The sequence below is a fragment of the Lepisosteus platostomus genome, chromosome 8, assembly GCF_059453375.1.
Source record: "Lepisosteus platostomus isolate fLepPlt1 chromosome 8, fLepPlt1.hap1, whole genome shotgun sequence".
Taxonomy (NCBI): domain Eukaryota; kingdom Metazoa; phylum Chordata; class Actinopteri; order Semionotiformes; family Lepisosteidae; genus Lepisosteus; species Lepisosteus platostomus.
This window is the reverse complement of record NC_142618.1, coordinates 42034005-42058597: the sequence shown is the minus strand read 5'-3', so window position 1 is coordinate 42058597 and position 24593 is coordinate 42034005. Positions and strand designations below refer to the sequence as shown.

Sequence of the window (24593 nt, the reverse complement as noted above, 5' to 3'; positions counted from 1 at the left end):
AAATCACAGGCCTCCCCACCTGGTGCTCCGCAGTCACAGCAGATCTCATTGCCAGGCATTCGTAGCACGTCATCAATGATGGCTTTGGTGAGATCCTCCAAACTGTTCTCCCCTGTGCTCTGCTCCCCACGAAATGCCATGTTCAAAGCCTCTTCCTTACTGTTGGTTAACACTGATATCCAGCTACAGGGAACACCAACAAAGAAAAAGGTCAGTCTGCATGATCTGGCCCTGACAGCTTCATCAACATGTTCAAATCTTGTTATTTTTTTAATATTCTTTTTTTTAATAAATATAAACTTGCAAAATTGGAAAGTGGTATAAATGATTTAGAAACATATCAGTCTCCAAACCAAATTCCTCCATTTCTGTCATGGTATGTAACTTTAGACAATGGCCGTCTTCAATTCTATTAGACATGGTGCTTCAGAGCAGATGGCTTTGAGAACTTCCCTTTCTACAAAAGTACTTTTGCTCACAGAAACATTTAATTGATGTTTGTGCACATTCTATGCCCATTTTGTGTTGTTAAATTATAAATATCCCTTTTAGTGCACATTAAGATTCCTAAGGTTCCTAAGTGATAGCTGTTAATCAATCAGCTGTTTATTTTGCTTTTTGCTCTGACTCCGTAGGTCTCTTACAACATTAAAGATGCTTCAAAACATGCTGGATCAGAAGAAGACATTTACTGACGCAAACAGTTGTGAGAGTATAGAACTAGCTGACAAGCCACATGGTAGAATCTGATACTCTAGGCTTCTCTCACGAAATGGTTGGGTGAGATCATAGCATCAATGAGCAACTGAAAAAATATCTAGATGGACCTAAATTATGTTTTTATGGTAGAGCTTTATATTTCAAAGTATAAATGTAGAAACATATAAATGTATAAACCCACATACCTAGTAGTTACATACATACAGTAAGTCTTACTTCGATGTTAAAAAGCTAATCCTTAATATAAAAAAAAATCTTTTTTAAGCTCTACTTGTTAAAGATGCCTCAGAACACTTGTGTTCATAGTCAAATGCTTTTTCAACGTACAAAACTATCCCGAAAATTTATCTCCTTCAAAATGATGATCCAAACCTCATATACACAGAGGAAGATGCATGTTTTTAAATGCTTATAAACTTTACCACTTTCTTGTGTTATTTAATGTGACCTGCAGTGAAAACCCTGACTTGCTGAGAAACTAATTTGTTTTCGGAAGTGCTGTGTCAACATGGACACCCAACAGATCAATATTTGTTCCCCGCTGTAAACAGCCAGGGAGGTGAGGTGATTACAGAAGCGCTTCTGTTGAAGACAGGAGGTGATTATGATGAAAGCACAAGCCTTCCCAAAACCCCCTACAATGCAAAACATTTCTTTGATGCCCATCCTTTTATAAGTATAATGTATACTTTCAAAGTATAACTGACAGCAGTGTAACCACCCTGTAGTTAATCTTGAAGCTAAGCAAGTCATGTCCTAGTAGTCAATACTGGGATGGGAAACCAGGCTGCTGTGTTTGTGAACCACTAGGTGACACTCTTCTCACTAGACCAGACTTCCCACATCAATGGCCCAAAATGGTGAGCAGATGCACAGTGTTATAGTAGATGTACTTCTTCAAATACTGAATACTTAAAGCCATTAAAGTCATGGCCATTAAATATGCCATGACAAGGTTTGTAAGAGCAGGCACTGTAAGTCCTGGTTAAATTGCACATTTTTCTGCCTAGTGCAGAGAAAGTGGCACTTAACCAGATCTTAAAGCGAAATAGGGACTCCTGGTTGCTTTCTGGAACAGCCTGGATTGACAGCCAAATTGTCAGATTACAGGATAAATCAAGGCTGTGCTTTTAAGAACATAAGAACAGATACAAGTAAGAAGAGCCTATTTGATTCATTTAACCTATTTGATAGACAACCATGATACTTTTTTTACCATTAAGCTCTGCTAACTTTTGAACAAAACCTAACCCAAAGCCTTATTACTGCTCATAAGAGTCCCTGTAGTAACATGATGCAAAAAACATATTTATCAATTTTGTTTTCTTATTTGATTTCTAAACAGTACCATCTGAATTACTGAATGTGTCAAAATTCAACAAGTGCCAATTAGAGTGTAGCCTCACTGGACTAAAAATAAGAAAAGAATGATAAAGTGTGAACCTGTGTTAGGAAATGATAATACAGTACACAGGTCTTTTTTCAGCTTCAAAAGCTCAGTAAAAAAAATAAAATATTATACCAAAGTGCAAAAATGTTGAACTCTGTGATTATGAAAGTTGAGGATCAAAGGCCCCTTGTTTTCTAATGCTGATAAAGTGTTCAGCAACTTACTCCTACCACTACTGTCTGCAGTTTCTGTATAAACATCAGTTTCTAATTTATTTCCAAAGCAATGCCTGCCAAAGGGTGCCTGCCTGCCTTACAGACGTTTGAGGGGTTTAGAGGTTAGATTAGGGATTGGAATCCATTTAGGGACAAAAAACACCTGTTCACATAGGGAAAACTGTCTGATGTGTATTACTTTTAAAAGGCTGGAACAAATTAGTTTATGTACACGGTACAAAAATCTTAAATCAGTGGAAATGTAACCCAAATTTTAAAAATATTTAACAGCATGATTAATAGCCAAAATTTCCATGATCTGGATCACTGTGATGTCTTTCTTGCCTCCCACTTTTCAAAACAGCATGCTGTCGTTTGTGCAGGTGGCACAGATCTCTATTCTCTGTTCAGTATTCATTACTTAGCCAGGGGGTTCACAGTTTTCTGTACCACAGTTTTTTCACAGTTCACATTTAATTGGGCTTTTTTTCCCTTCTTGTAGGGAACAATTACCGGGAATAAAAAAAACAATAAGCAAAATATATGTGTGCATTGCCTGTCATTACACAAGAACCAGAAATGTGATGACTGGACCTATGTACAAACAACACATTAAAAAATGGCCTGTTCATTGTTTGGCACTTTACTTATATTACTCTTCATGACACGCTACATTTGTAAAAAACAGGATGAACTATTTGATGTTTGTTTCTCAGCTTCAGCAACAGTTTCAGACTGGATTCATTGTGCTGTCAGACACATAGAGTACTTGAAGTGTGGATGGGTCTGATTTATTTTGATGCAAATACTACTAAGAGCAGCCAAAACCACTAAAAGTTCTTTAAACACTAAAGGTTCTGTACAAGATGCTTGATATTGTCTGCTTGGCTTTTCTGTCAGATACAAAAAAATGTTCTTGGAATATACAAAACATTAATTGTAAGCAAGATCCTTTTTTTCCTTACATTACAAATTCTTGTTCGTCCTCTGCCTGGAAGTGATATGTTCGGTTATCTGTAAAGAGAATAAAACAATTAGAAAAGTAATGACAGGGAAACATTATCTCAGCTGCCAAAGTTTCAAAAGAATCAGCATGAAAGGTTTTCTTGGCTGCGTAAGCACTCTGTAACCAAAACCCAACTCTGGGGAACATTCCATTTGTTTTTGCTTGTTTTAACTTTCTACATCTGTACATAATGCCTCTTATTCAAAGGTCAGAACAGACAGCATATATTTGCAAAAGCAATTATTCGCTCCTGACATTTTGAAAACAAAGTTGCCACTGTTGTACCAAGAGCTATTTGAATCTGCAAATCAAAGAAAGGCACTGGAGAGAATTTAGGTCTTTGTGATGTCTGCTGTTCAGCACACTACATTATGCTGCAACCAAACTTACGAGATATAAGATCAAAACATTTTTTGTCTTCTCCACTCGGCTTAACTTGACAGGTGAGTAGATTCAATTTGACAGGCTGCCTATTGGACTGAAAAGAGAAGAAAATGCAACGTTAGGGATGTTTAAATAAAGAAAACAAAATAAAAGCTTATCAAGCATACTGTATGTACACTGAACACCAAAGTTTTAATGCAACACGCACATTCTTCCAACATAACAGAAGTCTGTACTGTAAGAAAAATACACCTCAAGAAATGAAACAATGATTTACTAACTTCTATTCTGACTATTCATAAAATATTGATGAGTTTCTATTTTGGTGTAAACCCCCAAAAATGTCTAATACATTAGATGGTGTGTTGTCTTTAAAACCTATGGCTGTGGTGTTGGTAATCAAACACACAAAAGCCATATTTTAATCACATTTGGGAGGTCAAATTGCTAAATAATATGTTTTTAATCAAAATCACATGAATTTTTAATCTCAATACAGGTGTTTCTAAAGCACAAGACTAATATACTGGGTGCAGCACAGTAGTTTTAATACAACTGAGGGTTAAAGATTTAAACATGATCGAGTTTGTTTGATCCCTTTTGCCTCCCAAAATCACTTCTGCTACTACCAAAAATGCAAAAATCTTTCCTGATTTTTTCCCCCATGAGAATGTGAGAATGTGTGACAACACCCTGCAGTGACATCCCCTCTGTCTCTCGTGAACAGGTATACCGTAGAAAGCTCTTGACACCTGCACACAGCCTGAATCCTGCTACTGAAATGCACCTGGGAGTGCGTTTACTTACAGTATTTCTCATCAACACTGCTGAAGAAACCCTACTGTGCCTAACCTACTGTACAGTATGTAACTTCAACTTCTTTCTTAAGAGCAAACACAAAACAATAGGATCACACAATAGGCAATCACTCCATGTAATACTGTCGTGACGTTTACGTAAAAGCATTCATAATGATGCACGACAACGAAGGAGAAACAAAATGAAAATGGAGGGAAAGTAAAAAAAAGCCACTGTAAGGTGGAGAACTTTCAGACACATTCTTTCAATTTGCAACAGCAGCTTCTAATTAGATTCGGCGCCTAATAAGAGGGCAGCAGCAGGTCATGTGACCGACACCCTAGAGAGAACAAGTCACAAACAAGCTCTGTGATCCAAATGCAAGACCGTAATCAACCCATGTGTAAGAGAGCGTCTGTAATTACAAATGTTTATGCAAAGCCGACAGCTTTATCTGTGGTCTTGTTGCGCTATTATGACTGTACATAGAAAAAAAAAGAGATGAATATCAGCAACAAATTAATGGTTATTCACTAAAGCACTCTATGCCAAACTGGCAAAGGTGCAGAAAAGGATTAAAGAAATTCAGACACCCTGCGGCTTGTTAAAGCTCAAAGCATTCCGATACATCTGTACCCTGATTTGAAGATTGCCTGCCCCCTCACATTTCCGCCTCTTGTTCGACACATCCTTACACCCTGCTTGGGCCTAATCGCATCATTTTTTTGCAACAGCAAGTGTCAGCTATGAGCACAAACCCCTTTATGCTGCTGTCATAATGTGTACATTCAATGCAGTGATACCGGCCTAGGTACCACCACAGAGAAAAAGACAGAAGTCAGCAATGCTCTCGCTACGATGTGTTTTTGTGATCGCTAAATCCTGCTAACCTTTTTATTATAGTTTGCAAGACCTAAGTAAAAGCTCACACAGTAGGTCTTAATGTTTATTTCATGCTGTTGTTGTAAACTGGATTATATCCGGCACACAAAACTAAAATTGCTTTCTTGATGTGTTCTCTTCTGTCACAGCAGCCACACAGTGAAATATTCCAAGAAGCCACATGCGCAGGATTAGTCATACATGTCAGTAAAAAAAAACTACAAACCAACAACTGTTCTGACTTCCATCTTCCTCAGATTGCACAGAATAGTGAATTCAAATGTGTGTAACGTCTCAGTTCCTTACTTTCCTCATCTGGGAGCTGTATAACCCAGATTCCCATGGCCACTCACACAGCCTGAATCCTGCTACTGAAACACATCTGAGCACATGTTCACTTATGTCTAATTATCATAAACAAAACGTTTTTTATTATCACACACTAGGTAATCACTCCCTGTACAGGTGTTGTGCCTTTTACATACAAGAAATCATAACAATGCAAGACAAAGGAGAAAATTAATTTAAAATGTAGGGAAAGTAAAAAGTAAAGTAAAAAAAGGCACATACTGTAGGCAACTGTAAATAAAAGAATTTAAATGTGTGTAACTCCTCAGTACCTTACTTTTCTGACTGTATTCAGAAGTATATTTTACTGCATGTTTCTCCAAAGTCAAGGTGGAGAGTAATGAAAGAAATTAAATGCTTACTCGACACCCAATGTTATTAATGATAACATTAACTATCACATATTAAAAATGTTTATTCTAATACAACATGCAGAATTTTTTGCTTTTCAATTAATACCCATTTAACTTCAATATCAATGTTAGAGTGAATCAATGATGTTCACTTAGGACTAGACTGAGCCCAGTATTCAGCCTCCTTTCACTAACTCACCTAGACTTCATCAGGCAAAAATAAAGCTACACAGAAATATAGCTCTTCCATAAAACTTACTGTTGCATGTGAAATTGTCAGAATACCGTTCTTCACAGAGCATTTTCTTCTCTGCCAAACCTTTCTCAACCTGCAAGTGAAAAATAAACCCAGATTGTTAGAGGAAATGTGCCATGCTGAGTATCAGGTCAGATCTAAAATCCATCCATCGATTTTCTAAATCATCTGTAGCACCCGGAGAAAACCCATGCAAACACAGGGAAAACATAACATCTCTACATAGATAGCACCCCACAAATTGAACCCAGGGCCCCAGTGCTGAGAGGCAGCAATATGAGCCCCAGTTCTAAAATAACTTTTATAATTCAAACATTTTGCTGTTCTGCTGCAGTGTTCAAAGTTGACAGCTGTGGAGGCACTCTCCAGCTTCCAAGCCTGATAGCTGAGTCTTGTTAAATGATTTTTCAGTTACGTGATGGCATAATTCAATAAATGTATATTTAATTAAAGACAACAAATGTTATTGCACATACAGTTAATGATGAGAATAACAAATTCCATAAAATCATAACAGAAACTTCATGATTCAACAAGCGTGTAAAAAAATCAGTCTAGAAGTTTAGCAGTAAGCTATTCTGACATTTCTGTAACTGTTGTTGTGCCATTCTGAAATATATCACACCAAGTCCCACAGCCCAGGTTGACATTTCTGAAGAAATGTCAAATGATTCACCCACAACAAGCTTCATGAGACTGATCACACATACTCTGAAGTCATCTATAACAGGTCACAGAATAACCCATAACACATTTCTGCATCATGTCAATAATGTTAGCCCAAAATCTATGCTCCACAGAGGATATTACATCACACTCCACACACACCTTAGGTCATCCATACCATGTTTCCACAGAAAGATCCACACCAGGTCAACATGGTATATATCACTTAGAGTGATAAAGTCAAGCCAGGATACTTCCGTTAAACCATGTGGACAGCAGGAATGGTATCATACATATAAAGCTAACTACAGAACAAGTAAAGGTTTATTCCATGCTGAAAAGAGAAGAAAAGAAACCCAATGTTTCTTTGAGGCTGTGCAGCCTCAACAGCCGAAATGTTGTTTAATTTTCTTCTCTTTTTAGAATGGAATAAACATTTACTCGTTCCTTAGCAGCCTACGAATGCTGATGCAGCTCCCTACTTAAAGGTAACAACTACCATCTCAGAACTGTCTCAGCTTAAATGATTTTCAACTTTGTTAAATCTAAGGAATTTACAGAAGAACATGTTAAACCTGTAATGTAAACCTGCTGCTTAAAATGGATATTTTTGTCTCCCACACCAGAACACATTTCCTTCTTAATAAACAAGATATTGATGGCTTGCTTGTGCTTCTAGTAGCAGTTATTGATTGCTTTTGCATACTGTCATCTCCGTGTGACTTTATAAGTGCTGTATTTAAAAAAAAATCTTTTTGCAGAGCCATCTATTAACCTACATGTTTGTCCTTGTGAGGTGATGGCCTCACAGACACTGCCTCTCAGGGCAACGCCATGCTGTGCCAGGATCAGCAATGGAACAATACTCTGGCACTGCAAGGTGTGGCACAGCTCCTAAAAATCAAGGATACATCAGCAGTGCCGCCACTGTTCCAGCACAGTGTTAGAATACACAAGATCATTTGTGACACACTGCAGGAAACAGACCACAGCCTGCAATGTGAGGTTGTCAGTGTTAAATGGCGCAAAGTAATACTTTGTTACTAGCCAGACAACCCACAGTCAACTGCCCAACCATGTTCCTGAAGCTCACAGGCTGACAAACCTCAAGAAACAGCTGGATGAAACCAAATGAACAAGTTGGGCTAGCTTTCATTTGGAAGCTTACATAAACCATGGTAGAATGTTTTCAGTTGAGATGTATCCAAGACACAAAAGCAGATGCCCAGAGCTGATACATCTCTCATTATAGATTGTGTAAGTGTAACCAGAATTAAATAGGACATCTTGCAGATCATCTTTAAAAAAGTTTATTGAGAATGCTCTCATGTGCAGTCAAACTAGAGAATTAAACTAAATCATGAGTCAAACTAGTGAAGCTAAAGGGGTTCTGTTTGGATTCCTAATTTGTTTAGTCACCCAAAGTATTTCACAACTAAGTGGAAGTTATTTCATAACTAACAACTAAGCTTAAGTGTATTTATATCGGGGAGGTGTGGTGGCTCTGTGGCTTAGGATTTGCGCCTGTGGCTGGAAGGTTGCCGGTTCATATCCCACAGCTGGCAGAGGAATCCTACTCCTTTGGGCCCCTGAGCAAGGCCCTTAACCCCAACTGCTCCAGGGGTGCCGTATAAATGGCTGACCCTGCACACTGACCTCACCTTCTCTCCCTGTCTGTGTGTCTCATGGAGAGCAAGTTGGGGTATGCGAAAAGACAAATTCCTAATACAAGAAACTGTATATGGCCAATAAAGTGATCTCTCTTTTCAAAACCTCATAGACTTTGGAAATAAAATGCAAACTTTCAACCAAAATAAAATCCAAGTACAGCAAAAGTTATTTATAAGAAACCTCTACTTTAAGAGAAATGAAAGGCAAGAGACACAGTTACACTTAACATGGTGTTCTACAAGTTGGGACACTGAAATTACAAAACAGCACTTATGACATATGAATGCTATGTTTTGGTAGGAATCAATAAGGAACTAGTGATGCCTTAACTGCTTAATTTTCACACAACTCATTCTGTGTTGCGGATTATTTGGAAATTACAAAAAACTCAAACATACCCATCACTTTTTTTTAAAAGATATCCTTTCTTCTCACTGCCAAACTCCTTATTGCCCTGAAGTTGGTGCATACTGTATCCTCCCTGTTTGCTTTGAGAGTCCTGTGTTACAACAAACACAAAAGTCGATATTAAAAACACTTAACACTTAAAAAACAAACTTTATGTGAGCACTTATCTTCATGACATTCACAGCACTAAACACATCTCACACTCACACACACATTACCAGTGGTTTTACAAACACTCAAGGAAACAACAACATATTCTGTAATTATTTTTTGAAGTAAATCAATGTAAAATGATATTAAAAACACTTAACAGTTAAAAAACAAACTTTATGTGAGCACTTATCTTCATGACATTCACAGCACTAAACACATCTCACACTCACACACACATTACCAGTGGTTTTACAAACACTCAAGGAAACAACAACATATTCTGTAATTATTTTTTGAAGTAAATCAATGTAAAATGTTTTGCATATTTTAGCTCAAACAGAAAAAAATTGTTGGAACTGTTGTGTCCCCCTTATACAATTTGTCAAGTAAGCTGAAGAGCTTTTACAATCAAACAATGGACACTTGGGTCTAGAACGCCCAACTTTTTTTAAATTAAGATTAAGTTTAAGCAATGTCATAAGGTGGGCTAAGAACCTACAGTACAAACTAAAGTCCCACAAGCTCTAAGAAGACTTACACAATCCAAAATTTTCAAATCCTTAAAAACACAGGGACTTGGAAATGTACAGTGACAAAGTCAACATCAGCAGGAAACAAGAAATATGACATGGAAACGGTGTTTTAATTTGTTTTGACATTTGTCCAAATCCAAAGAAACCTGGTGACTACATTCCATTATTCTGAAACTGTACAGCAATGAAAGTCTGATCTATGGTTGTTGTGTATTTATTGGTATTTGGTTGTCAGTAATGCTCCAATTTACACTGGCAGCATGTGCAGCGAATCAGGTCATGACGCCCCGTGTCATGTTTATGCATCAAGTAAATTTTTCCTCATAAATTAGATACTGTATATAATGCAATGCAGATATTTATCTTTTCAATATGACAACCCTATCATATCCCAATGGTCCCCTACCCTAAGAAAATTATAGGTAGCTTGGAAGAGTGCAGATTAGCATTAGCCCATTAGCTATTGTTTTCTTTGAGCTGTCTGTCGAAACCCTGTGGCTGAAGTGCTTGACTGGCTGATTAGACCCTGGGCCTAGTAAACAATGATCGAGTCTCATTGGACCCTGTGTGCTTTCAGTGGAAAGTTTAATTTCAAACATGGACAAGGTAAAACTTGCTGCAAATGCAGCAGTCCTTTAAAAAAAGGACATCACCAAAAAATAGTCAGGAATGCCATTTCATCTACCGATATTGCTGTATGAGTATTACATTTAATAAATACATTAAATAAAATTTCATTATTTAAACAGGATAATATGTTGGAACGATATTGAATATGTTTCTTGGTTCTACAGTTTTCTCAATATACAGTGCCTTGCGAAAGTATTCGGCCCCCTTGAACTTTTCAACCTTTTGCCACATTTCAGGCTTCAAACATAAAGATATAAATTTTTTATTTTATGTGAAGAATCACCAACAAGTGGGACACAATTGTGAAGTGGAACGAAATCTATTGGATTTTTGAAACTTTTTTAACTAATAAAAAAATGAAAAGTGGGGCGTGCAAAATTATTCGGCCCCCTTGCGTTAATACTTTGTAGAGCCACCTTTTGCTGCGATTACAGCTGCAAGTCGCTTGGGGTATGTCTCTATCAGTTTTGCACATCGAGAGACTGAAATTCTTGCCCATTCTTCCTTGCAAAACAGCTCGAGCTCAGTGAGGTTGGATGGAGAGCGTTTGTGAACAGCAGTTTTCAGCTCTTTCCACAGATTCTCGATTGGATTCAGGTCTGGACTTTGACTTGGCCATTCAAACACCTGGATACGTTTATTTGTGAACCATTCCTTTGTAGATTTTGCTGTATGTTTGGGATCATTGTCTTGTTGGAAGATAAATCTCCGTCCCAGTTTCAGGTCTTTTGCAGACTCCAACAGGTTTTCATCCAGAATGGTCCTGTATTTGGCTGCATCCATCTTCCCCTCAATTTTAACCATCTTCCCTGTCCCTGCTGAAGAAAAGCAGGCCCAAACCATGATGCTGCCACCACCATGTTTGACAGTGGGGATGGTGTGTTGAGGGTGATGAGCTGTGTTGCTTTTACGCCAAACATATCGTTTTGCATTGTGGCCAAAAAGTTCGATTTTGGTTTCATCTGACCAGAGCACCTTCTTCCACATGTTTGGGGTGTCTCCCAGGTGGCTTGTGGCAAACTTTAGACGAGACTTTTTATGGATATCTTTGAGAAATGGCTTTCTTCTTGCCACTCTTCCATAAAGGCCAGATTTGTGCAGTGTAAGACTGATTGTTGTCCCATGGACAGACTCTCCCACCTCAGCTGTAGTTCTCTGCAGTTCATCCAGAGTGATCATGGGCCTCTTGGCTGCATCTCTGATCAGTCTTCTCCTTGTCTGAGCTGAAAGTTTAGAGGGACGGCCAGGTCTTGGTAGATTTGCAGTGGTCTGATACTCCTTCCATTTCAAGATGATCGCTTGCACAGTGCTCCTTGGGATGTTTGAAGCTTGGGAAATCTTTTTGTATCCAAATCCGGCTTTAAACTTCTCCACAACAGTATTACGGACCTGCCTGGTGTGTTCCTTGGTCTTCATGATGCTCTCTGCGCTTTCAACAGAACCTTGAGTCTATCACAGAGCAGGTGCATTTATACAGAGACTTGATTACACACAGGTGGATTCTATTTATCACCATCAGTCATTTAGGACAACATTGGATCATTCAGAGATCCTCGCTGAACTTCTGGAGTGAGTTTGCTGCACTGAAAGTAAAGGGGCCGAATAATTTTGCACGCCCCACTTTTCATTTTTTTATTAGTTAAAAAAGTTTCAAAAATCCAATAGATTTCGTTCCACTTCACAATTGTGTCCCACTTGTTGGTGATTCTTCACATAAAATAAAAAAATTATATCTTTATATGTTTGAAGCCTGAAATGTGGCAAAAGGTTGAAAAGTTCAAGGGGGCCGAATACTTTCGCAAGGCACTGTAAGTGCTATATTGTTGACAACAAAAACTGTACTTGTGTTACTTGGATAATAGGCAGCAGATCAGAGCTACGCTTCAGAGATGCAACCAGTGTGCATAACCCGCTATGTAAAAAATGCCACGCGAGTAGAACACACACGTGTCAAAAGCTGTGTTGATTTGTCAAAAGTAGTGTAGACCCATAACTTACTTGCCAGTTCCCATTTGTTTTTGTGCAAGAGCCACTTGGCTTCAAGTTTTTGCTCTGACAGAAGAGACAGAACTATGCACTCAGCACACTCAGAACATGCAAAATGCAACAACAACTTACTCTCCTGGACTTCAGTCAGGACAGGCATTAGGGAAAGAGAAGCACAGTGTGAAAGAAGCCCCAGGTTAGATTTCAAAGAGTCATGCAATAAGGAATTGCACGCATTCACATATCGCGATAACACAAGACCTCTCCCGTTCTCAGCAGTACGGTCCAAGTTCGACACGAACCAGAATCCACTGGTCCAAACAAAGCATGAAACCCTCCAAGCAGTTTTGGACCAAACTCAGAAAAGCATAACAACAAAACAAAGGTGCAGGACAGAAAAAGAAAAAATGGCTCTTAAAATAAGCTGCACTTTTTCACAACAAAGACATGTGTGGTAACAACAGAGTAACATACAAGCAAGATGCAATAAATCTTTACCATTATGAACAGCACCAGGAAAAGCAATTCACAAGCACAGTAGCAAGGGTTGTTGTGATTCAATCATATTATGCATCATTTTTCCTCCACTTTGTGGTTTTCCTGCACAAATTCACAGTTTCTAGCGTGTTAAGAGTTGAACCACCATACTGTATCTTCTGGATTTGCATTAATTTCATAGACAAACATTCCTATCAAATCTTAACCTGTGTTCTGTAGTTCAAATTTACAGTCCATGACGGTGAATCTGAAGAACCAGACATTAGACAGAATCACAAAACAGCCTAACAAATGGCCCAGAACTGATTTCCCCACATTTCCACAGTGAAAAAACATTGTTACCAGTTATTTTCCTCTCATTTCTACACCAATATGGAATTGCCAGTTATTATTTAACTTGACTCATCACTTCCCTCCAGCAAGGACCTTGAAGAACTGAACAAACTCTGGCCAGTAACTGCCTTCTGCAGTGCACAACGGAGAGGACCATTTGGACTTTAGGGGTAACTTGATTAGAGAACCATCTTCCTAGTGACTCTTCCCAAGACTGGTTAGCCCCTGATTTCACTTGTACAATGTGGACAAAGGATACCCCAGCTGACTGTATGCCACCTAACCCCATTGGTGTCTGGCCACTACCGCCACCAGAATGGATACCAGATGGTACAGCTGAAATCCAAACCTGTTGTTTTGTACCTTTACTTCTTTAGCCATGACATTCACTATATTTTTCAAACACTAAATTGCACACTGTACATAAAGAAAAATAGCAGCATGTTCACACAAACTCTTACATGTCATAAGCATTCAAGCATAAATTACATATTGTGAAATAATTAAGAGTGAGAAATAAACAATAACTCAATGTGGTGCTTGCTTCCACTTTGTAATAAAATTCTAATATTATATGAAATTTTAGTTATTTGTGCATTTGTTCCACACAAACATTTTCTCTATGCATTTTCATATTTTGTGCACAATTTGCTAAAAGAGTTACTGCTGTGAGGAAGCACTTAACATACAAGGGTACATTTATTATCGCTGTCCTATTCCGTTATTGATTAACATTTTACAAAATGTTGTTGTCCCATTAAAAATGTAACAGGGAGGTTTTATAATGCTTTAAAGTACTTTACATCGGATTTATATAAATGACTTAATTGGAGTAGTCAATATCTACTGTAGGACATCTGAAAAGGACATACTGTACCTGTATTGACATTACAGTTTAGAAAGTTGTTTAAGAAGAATTAAAAAAAAAAACTTGGAAAAGAGTTTCCAGTAAGACCATGCATGGGTTTTGAAATGTCTTCATTCAGGCTTCTTAACAATTCAGGGACAGGACTACATGCCTGAGAGCAAAATGAAGCTCTCTCCTCGGTGCAGTACTGTACCAAGCTAAGATGGTGGCCAGGTCCATTGTGAGAAAAATGCATCATCTGCTGTGACAGCAAGGTCTTCTTACAGTGAACACCATAACAGAAAAAATGCTTTCTCTCTGACATAATCCATGTTTATGTATTGTTTATCTCCAGCTTAATAGGGTGATACAAGCTTTAGGAATAAATTATTACTTTATTACTTCAAGCTAACTGACACAAGAATACAGTGAAACAAAACAAAAGCAGGACATCCTATGTTGTCCTTCATGCCACTCAATAAGGCTCAGTCATTCTGTAGGTAATAAGTCGATTTTGAGTATCTGAATATTCACATATTGAATAGGTACAGTAAGTAGAACATAACGACTGACATAAAACATACTATCAGTGCATCAGTGTTGCAGCCAGTCTGGAGATAAGGGTGCTAAACTGGAAGTAACCAAATTGACGAAGATATGTTGCCATTTCTAGCTTTAGTCTAATTGGCATTACACTGAGCAGTCAGTGAGGCACAACACTGGTTACCAGCAAGGCCTAGTTCACACTGGCTACCAGCATGGTACAGCACTGGCAACTCTGAAGGCAGAACTGCAAACGTTCTGCTCCACTGCACCAAACAAGTTTACCTGCAGTATTTATTATTGCTTGGCTGTCAAGCCAATTTCAGGCAGTCTACTTTGCAGTAGACTTTGCAATTAAAATAAAAATATATTATGAAATGTATTGTACTTTGCTACTTCCTCATGCATTTCCAAATGCTTTGCCATTAAGACTTTTTTCAGGGAAAGCATTCAGACGTAGAGTTATCAATGCAAGGGTCCATTCCCATTTCAAGCCATCCGTTCTCTTTCATGTCACAAACTCCAAAAGTAAATAAAAAACAGAAGGAAAATACAGCAGAGATGAGCTGGTCACAGTAGGCTGATCCTTTCTCATTCACAGACTGTTTTTTTCCTGTGACTGCAGTGTCTTCGCGCATGTAAATTAAACATGATGGGACAGGTTTTGAGTTGGCTCAATCCCATTTCTGGGCCTACCTCCTTCTGGTCCAGCTGCAGAGAGGACTTAATCAAGTCTCGGAGAGCAGTCAGCTGCTTCTTTTCTTCATCTTGTGTTTGCTTTATCTAAATGGCAGAAACAGTTGCAGAATATCAATGATTCTCAGCCAGCACTTAGTGCGTGGGACAGGTCTCCAGAGGCTATTCTAATGTCTGTGTAAAAAAAGAGTCAGTAGAAATACAGTAAATCTAAAAAACTGTTCAGCTCAAGACTCATAGGCTTTAAAATACCAACACTCTTACTCTTATAATTGAGAACAAATTTTCTTTTACAATGACAACCAGGAGAAAATCCATTTATATAGCTGGACATTTTTCTGGAGGACTCTGAGTGAGGTACAGTACCGTGCTCAAGGGTACAACAACAGTGCCCCACACCCATAATTGAACGTATCTGAACTCACAACCTTCTAGTTACAATTCCAGAGATCTAACCAGCACTGTTAATTTAATGGATCAGTTCTCTTAACAAAACTGCAAGCCCACAAGCACCATGTAAATCACAGGCATTTGCTTTAGGGCAACAAGCTAAGGACAGCCTAGCAATCACACATTTTCCCAGTCCTGACCGTGTTCCGTCAATTGTCAGACATCCCTTGAAGAATCCTCGTCACGGCCTGGTTAACAGACTAACCCCAAACTCTAGTCTTGACATTATGGTTTGCCCTTTACTGCTTTTACTCATTGAGCCAGATAGGGACTGTTGTTTTCTTCTCTGACAAATTTCTTTATTTATGTCTTACCTACTTTTCCTTTTTTTAAAAAAGGCTGTAAAATATCTCCTAAAATATCTCATCTAACGTTATAAGGGCAAGAAACTTTCTGTTTTAGAAGACACTTGGCAATATAAAAATTATTTGAGAGGTTTAACATACTTGCAGATCTTTTACAAAGGTTAAAGCATAATAACCCGGAAAAAATAAAAATAAGTACCACTGTTACACAGCATCACGATAAAAGCCTCTTTGTTTTCTGGCACTTACATTGTACAGATCAGCAGCAAGCTTTTCTATGTACTGTTTCAATTTGTCAGCAGTTTTCAAGCCATCTTGGAAAAAGCTGAAAAGATAAAAAATTAAAAGTCAAATCCACAATCAAATCAGTTTATGTCTACATGTCTCTTGAAGAGGGAACTTTCTTTTCAATGACTGGGGAAAACTATGTAATGCCATATTCCAAGTGATACATCACTGACAAGCTAAGTATCATTTTATCTCAAAACTTTTCTTGAAGTAATGCATTCCTGCTCACTTAAACACACAACACTGTAGGGGTATGAATACCAAAATGATTGCTTTCAGCATTTTACTTGTGCAGTCATGTGCTGAACAGCACCTTGTTCTAATACAAATCCTCACAAACCTGTCAGTCTACAGCCTTTACAATAAAATTAAGAAGAGGTTTAATAGTTTTTTAAGAGTTCAATGTCTTCTGTAATGGACCAGTTGGCTGAAAACATCAGGTTTCTCAAGCCAGTCTGTAACTTCAACCTTACAGTCTGAATGGCAGTTGTTAAATTATGAAGTGCTCAATGAGAGAAGACAGACATTACTTTCAAAAATAAGACAAGAGAAAGGAATTTCACTGTGGGTTCCATTGACCTAATTCTACAACTTCAGTAGCTTCTCAGCTGGACTGTCTGTGGCAGAACTGTGCCTTTGCTTCTCTCAATACTTTCACGGCAATACTGAAGCCAAAACTTTGGCTTCATGCAAGAAATGGCTGGATGAGGTGGGCCGAAAGTTCTCCTCTTGTCTGTAACCTTTCATGTTGTACGTTCTCTCTTCCTCCAGAGCCTTTCTTCAAACACAAACGTCCTCTCCCCTTATCTCCCTCTTGTGCTGTTTCAAACGCAACCCTCTGGCAACAGATTCAAGCTCCTCTTGAGAATCCGCCCTTTGTCTTCTTCAATGAAGAGTTATTTTCAAAAAGTCAGAGGCTACGTTCCTTTTGAACTGGTGAAATGGCTGTACTTTTTTATTCAGTAAAACTTCCTCCCTGCAGATGCTGTCCCCAGACAGAGGACAAGAACATTTTTGTAGCCTAGGAATAAAAAAGGGCCGACACACTCCCTTTATGCCTCACACAAACTGGCACAAGCCTTGGGGATATTCCTCCTGTCTCACTTGTGTTTAGTGCCACAAACAATACTAGTTCCTTTTCGTAACTTCAGCAAGATGACAGGGGTTTCATGCCACAGTTCTGCCTGGTCAAAGTAGTGTTTGCCAGCAACGCAGCTGCTTTCGAAAACCTATCTTTTTTAACAATGTCCTGAGTATATTAAAAATGGCAATTCTTTATACGCAAGACTGATATGTCATCACATTATGACTCCACATAATTGCTTCATATTATTCACTGTGCAAGATAACAGTTCCTATTCCAGAAAACCAGAATAAAGTAAAAGGCAGCAGGCAATCATCTAAGGGCTATATAATCTTACAGTGAAAAGAACATAGAGTAATGTTCCCAGAAAGCACAACTGTCTCCGCATACTTATTTTTAAAGAAGTGGATTAGGTTTCCATTCAATAAACACTACTTCAATTGTAAAGTTCTAACTGGGACTTTCTGCATCTCCCTGATGCACTGCTGAGGTGTGAATTTCAAGAGTCTGGTTCCCCATGATTCAAGGACTCCTCCATTCCACCAATCTTATCATCTAAGGGCTATATAGATGATATAGATCAAAACTGTCCATTTTGTTTAAGACCTTTCAGTATCCAGAAGTACTTGCCATGTAATGTAACTGCATGGACAGCACACATGCTAATTTGTTTAAGGATAAGGCATGACAGAAGATCCTGGAGTGATGTGTGTAATTATCGGGTACAATTATCATCAAATACTAGGACTAGTTGTTACGACTGAAAACCACAAGTTAGGAACTTATTTAAGAAATAAAGAGCAAAAGACTTAAATAATTACAAAATACCAAAAACAATATTATTGAGGAGATGCTATGAATCCCAAAGAGAAACAGTTACTATATATTTGAAATTTAACAGCAGCTCTAAGAACAGTTGGGCAGTCTAGATGAGACGTAACCCACAACATTTATGGAACGAGAAGAGGTTTATTTTACACTGAAAGGTCAACAAAAACAGCCCTGCAGTCCTCCTCAGTTATATTCAATTTGTACGTGTTCCTTTGCAGTTCACATACCATGTCTAGCACTTCTCTCTAACCCCAAAACATCAATTTGCACTACCTGTTAGACAGATAAACTGATATTTGTAAAAAATGAAAAGCTCCCTATGTTCCTTATTAGGCAGACATGGCCAGAGTAATGACAAACATAATTCTCAGCAGCTCAGCGTCGAGTCAATTTCAGACAATTTTCCAGTCATTTAATGCAACTATCAAAGTTGACGAGGCCCATGTTAATTTTAAATACATCTTGAGCCCAAGGATTAATGTTTTATTGATAAGGAAATTAAAAAGACATTCCATTTTAACAAAGTCACCAAATTGCCGTTATTTAAAGAACAGGGCTTTCCTCATCTAAAATGAAGCAATTTTCAACCTTTTTTTTGTTCTCTCCCATTACTACTTCACAGCAGTGTGGTAGTGAAAGCTGAAAGCTGTCATTTAAGGATAATAGGCAAAGGGATGTCTTAATGTGCTGTCTCTGCATTTATGCTTAGTCTACAAAACTGGGACTCAAGGAAAATGGATATATGCCATATAGCATATATAAAACAGAATTTTTAAGTGTATTTATGAGGCTGGCTTTTGAACAGAGCTAAATAAAAAAAAACATTTATTATCAAGATGTTCTCCTGTTTTCACAATATCAAAGGCATCAAATAATTAACAAAACAATTACAATACACTACAATAGAACCTGCTGTTACTTTAATCTCTATATTCTAAGAACCCTTGAGTGCCTTACACTATCAATAATTACAGAAACCATGTGTTAACTAGCTTGAACCGCTCAAGAATAAACTAAATATTTTAGGACCTGATTTTGACGATTCAATAGTCCCATCACTCCTAATGTTGAAGAGTAGGTGAAAAACCGTGAAATGCAATTTAAACGTGTCAGCCCCCACCTGGGTTACAGGTAAGTGTTACAGAATTTTTGACCATTTCACTACGTTCTTAAATACTGTTTACATCAACATTTTGACTGCACCTTCCTGTAAAATACAGTACAGTACATGAATTGTTTGGCACCTAGCCTTGTCAATATGCACAGCACCCTCTCATTAAATACCAAGGTAATTTAGCCTGGTATTTTTAACAGATGGTGGACTGGAGCTTGAAAAGGTTAAAATGAACTTTTATACTTATGATAATTCAGACGTTAATTAGGACTGCACAGCCAACATAATAACTTCATTATCTTATATCTTTAAAATAACTGGGAATAAAAAGTGAATACATGAGTTAATTTAGACTGAATTAGGGCAGGTGAAGCAGTAGAGGTAATAATAATGATTATCATTCCTTGCACTTGTACAGTGCTTTTCATTACAAAGGATCCCAAAGCACTTTTAATCTACAGTGCCTAGTATAAATAAATCAGACCCTTCCCATTGTCTCCCATTGTGACTTGAGGAATTACAAAATGGGTATGCATAATTTTCTAAGCATTAAACTTTGTATTTCAGTCGAAACCAAGCTGAAGACTTCTAGGGTCACCCCGGGTCTGAAACTGAAATCAGGGCCCAGCACTGCGAGGCACCAATGCTAACCACTGTGCCACCATGCCACCCACAATACTGGCAACTCCTGCTCTTACAGTAGCAACAACCTGGCTGTTCTTAGATGTCTCCCATCCTAGTACTGACTAGACCCAACCTTGCTTAACTCCACATATTTGGCATGATCAGGCTATAAGGCTATAACACTGCTGTGAATTACAGTGAATGCTGGCTATTAGACACCACAGACATAATGAAATTAAAACTAAGATGCTTGTTCTCTACATATTATATAATAGCACAGAGAAATAGTTAAAACAGCATCATGAATCTTTGCAAATCAACTCACAAACTATAGTGAGACATTAAATAAGCACATAGAAAAAAATGTGTTTTATGTTTGCGTTTTGGAAAGCATTGCAAACAAGGCTTTCATCTATTGTAAATGTTCCCTCTCTTGCAGACTGAAATTCTTACTATAAGGCTTCTCCTCCTGCAGACTAATTAACAAGTCACACCAAAACTGCACACCGCAATCTACCATGAGCGATTTTATCACCCATGTGGTGAAGCCAGCTATCAGCAGAAATCAGGACTCAGCTGGTCAGACTTCACCTGGAAAACCTACAGCATGATTGTAAATTATCTTCACAATGCAAGGTAATTGAGTCTTAACCCTCATAATACATGTCTGATTAAAAGTAGCAGCCACACAAATTAGGAACAATTAATGCTTTTTTCCTTATAATGAAATGCAATGAGAAACAATCTTTGGTTAAACGCCCATATCAAATTTGTTCCCCATTCCCTTGCAAAGTTCAAACTGAGTTATAAACGTCCCTCAAGTGTATACATCACTCAGCGCTGTTAAAGCTCACACTGCAGCGCAGAACTTCTGCCTCACCAAGCATATGACAGTGAGGGCTGCAGGTCTCTCCAGTACTCATGTGTTCCTAATTAAAACATAATTAATTGGATATGACAGCTGGAAAACGCAGGCAAGCTCCCAGGTAATTTAATGACAGCTGATTCAGAGCTATGCTGCACTGAACCTGTTGTTAGTGGCACTGCTCTCTGTAAATGACTCCCGCCCTGGCTTGCTCTTTTCTCCTTGCCTGACTGGAGCTACCAGGGCTGACTTCACACTTTTCAATGTTCTGACTTCCCCTCGTCACTGCTTTGTAAAACAAAATTGAAGACAATCTGAAAATGCCAATTGCCTGGAAGGATGAGCAATTGGGTACCAGAGTCACTGTAAAACAAGAACAATTTCCTCAACATCCAACCGTTTAAATAAAGCTGATTGCCAAATACTCTGTATTTTGACCACATAATAGTAAACTGTCCCTTTAAACATACTGTATTCTGCAAAATGCAATATGAAATGTGACATACGAGGACTGTAAAGTCTAAAACCTGCTATGACCTCTGCTGTTTAAGCTCATTTTAGCTGCATATGGGCTTAAGGTTGCAAGGGACTCCGACTCTAACAATCTCAAATTCATTTCCTCCTCTGTGCAATTTCCTCATTTTCAGCTTTCATAACTCTTTTCATAAGCTCATTTAGACAGAACAGTAAGTAACCATGGAAAATGACACTAGGGAACCACAAAAACCCAGACTAGGAAAGTCAAATATCTAAATTACACAGGGAAACACAGGACACAATCAAAGCATTTCATTTTTTGAGGGGGGAAAGAAGAACCTAAGTAAAAGCAAAAAATCATGGACAGCACATCTCCGGAGTTGAGTTCAATGGGTTGATAAGAGATTGCATATTCAAATCCTTCAGGTATACTTAAATCAACATCTACCAAATGCATGCAATAACATATAGGTAATATTGTGCAATATGGATGGCCCTACAGAAACAAAGGAACAGAAATTTTAGACGAAAATGAAGAGCTGGAAAAAATGGCAGAATCAGACACTATTGCTATCACACAATACTAAGACAAGAAGTCTTTTCTCTAAATGATCCTATTAGTTCAGCAGACCAAAGAGAATAATAGACTGCTCAAGGAAAACATGTTTACTTACTTGCATTGCGCATGGTAATACTTGATTAGGTTTTGAAGAAGATCCACTCCCTTCTTTGTCTTGATTTCATTCACTTTTATCAGATACTATTGGAGAAAGAGAAAAAGCACATCACGATTTACCTGTACATTAGGTAAACCAAGCCTTATCAAACTTTAAAATAAAGTAAAATGAACATCCAGGAGAAACTATTGTGATCAAGCTCCTGTGAGTGAATCCTTAAAATCCATTTCAGCAATGAAAACCATATTTGACTGCTGAAAAGCGTTCAAAGACACAATTTCGAATATACTTTATTTCCTAACATCATTCCACCAGATCTCAACTTTATGTGAATTTCAGAAATATAAAAAATCTTAAGAGAGTGGTATGGTGGTGCAGTGGTTATCATTGCTGCCTTGCTGCACTGGGGCCCTGGGTTAAATTCCAGACCTGGGCTGTTATCTGTGTGGAGTTTGTATGTTGTCACCGGGTTTGCGTGGGTTTTCGATGGGTTTTGTAACAGTGTGTCAATGGATCACTGTGTTACCAGGTGGTGAGAGCCTGCTCCATGAATCTAAACCACCCCCTTGTCAGCCAATCGACAACATCTTCTGTGGAATTCTAGTCACAGTCAGCTAGTGACGTAACCCAGGCTCGCATCCTTGACATGGATCAAAGAGCTCAAACAAAGTGCCTCAGCTTGTAGAGAGTCCCTTATAAGCTGGGTCACTCAAGGAACACCCTTAATGCTACAGTATGTTTTCAGCAAGGCATCCACAAGAAGACGTAACCAAATTACTTTTAAGCTTTAGTCACTGCAAAGCTGCTGTTGACATGTATATTTACACACCTGGAATCTGGGGGAAAAAAAAGAACTTCACTCAGCATGATAATGAAGGATGTGTGAAGACAACCCTTCAAACAAATCACAAATGACTTGTAAAATTAAAACCAAAATAGAAACTACCCTGAAGTCTATATCTTCAGAACACATCAGATGGTGACTAAAAGCAAAAGCACAAGACCCAAACTATGCACTGTATTACCTCTTCTCTGGGGTGTTTGAAGGAAAGCAAAATTCTCTTATAGATGTACAGTCAGTCTTCTTTATATACTCCGATTAGACTCAGAGCCAACTCCAAAAACCTTTCTGGGAACATGAAACATGGCTAACATTTAAATCGAAAGCCCAATTCTAAGTGTGACAGCGTGAAAATATTATCAAAACCCTGAAATGCAACAAGTTCCATTACTACACAGAAAAATCATTCTGTGCCATTTCTCGCAGAATTTCCATTGTAGAACAACACGTCAGGTGATAAAAAGACTTGTGTGGAAGAGTACACCACAGGCACATGCATACTGTTGCTTTAACAGATGGCCTATATACTCCAGATATTGAGTTTTGAGTTTTAACTGGAGAATCCACTGTCCTCATTCATAGTGTGTGTGCGAGTTTGTGTGTTTCCTACTATTCCTCCTCTAGGAAAATTCGTCTTCAAAATGGCTTGTGATCAATATTCCCACATCACCGCTTGATCATTTTCCTACAGTAAATGACTTTGGTTTTGCTGGGCAAAGCACAGTAAGAAAGGAATTTCTTTACTCATCTACTGTATTCTTTAGAGAAAAGCAGTTCTGCAGACTGTCAAGCAGTCTTGCAGCTGGTGACCTGAACATTAATCCAGTGTTGGATCAGATCCTTTTGACTGGAGGCTTTCAAAGGAAACTGACGTTGAAACCCTTCTTGCGAGCCTAGGGCTGCTCAGCAGCTCCCGCTTATACCTCAAAACAGCCCTGCCAGTGGGGCTGTTCAGAAAGAAGCATCCTCCGCACTACAGTATGTCATTTGCTCATCTTTTCGTACCCACAAGCCCTCACAAACAGTTTCCCCAGTCATTTCAATTTTTATCCCATGAGACTCTACAGCTGTGTCATCAGCCTGCATCTTACTACATTCCAGCTTCTTTAGATTTCATGTGCACATTGTAGAATGGTGGTGCTGTGTACCAGACATTCGGAGCACTTTAAAACATCATTGTAACTACAGTAATACATAATATTATATATCGCATAGTGGAGTCTCGACGATTGCTTTTTCGCGATGTGGTCTGGCCGACTGCGCCTTAGATGAAGGAAGAGCAGAGTGGAGTGAAACCAGGATGATGTTAACCGCATTTTTCAAATTACCAGCACAACAGGCAAAGATTGTGAGAGGGGATCTAGCTAGCAAGTGAGCCTCTCTCTCTGCCCCCTGCCCAAATCCCGAATACCCAGCATTCACATCTCAGTGAGGTCTTTTTTTGTGATGTAATGAACATTCCTGGATCTCTGTCAGCAGCATGGGGAATGACAGGCTGGAGATGAGTTTACAGACTTCCTGACAGTTTTATTGTCCTTTTCATTACAGTGGGGCGTGTAGGCTGGACGCAGGGGAGAGATTAATGTTGCTTATTTTAACCGATCACTTCAGGTTTGTGTTGCCTGTTCCTTTTAGGTGATCAATTATATTTAAATTAACTTAAAGCCATTGAATTAGTACTTTAATTATCATATAAGGGAGGGTTACTTGTGTCTTTTAAC

The 24593-nt window shown here is 38.4% G+C and overlaps 1 protein-coding gene across 5 annotated transcripts in view; it reads right to left on the bottom strand.

Annotated features, from left to right (window-relative positions):
* LOC148657355 (arf-GAP with SH3 domain, ANK repeat and PH domain-containing protein 1-like) overlaps nucleotides 1-24593 on the bottom strand; it is a 156936-nt gene that overhangs the window by 37296 nt on the left and 95047 nt on the right. For all 5 annotated transcript variants that reach the window (XM_088643475.1, XM_088643477.1, XM_088643479.1 and 2 more), the window contains 8 exons: nucleotides 22029-22114; nucleotides 16321-16396; nucleotides 15317-15403; nucleotides 9088-9188; nucleotides 6356-6425; nucleotides 3722-3809; nucleotides 3291-3339; nucleotides 20-183 (listed from right to left, as the gene is read on the bottom strand). In XM_088643475.1, coding sequence (XP_088499601.1) covers nucleotides 20-183; nucleotides 3291-3339; nucleotides 3722-3809; nucleotides 6356-6425; nucleotides 9088-9188; nucleotides 15317-15403; nucleotides 16321-16396; nucleotides 22029-22114 — 721 coding nt within the window. The remainder of the gene's footprint in view (nucleotides 1-19; nucleotides 184-3290; nucleotides 3340-3721; nucleotides 3810-6355; nucleotides 6426-9087; nucleotides 9189-15316; nucleotides 15404-16320; nucleotides 16397-22028; nucleotides 22115-24593) is intronic.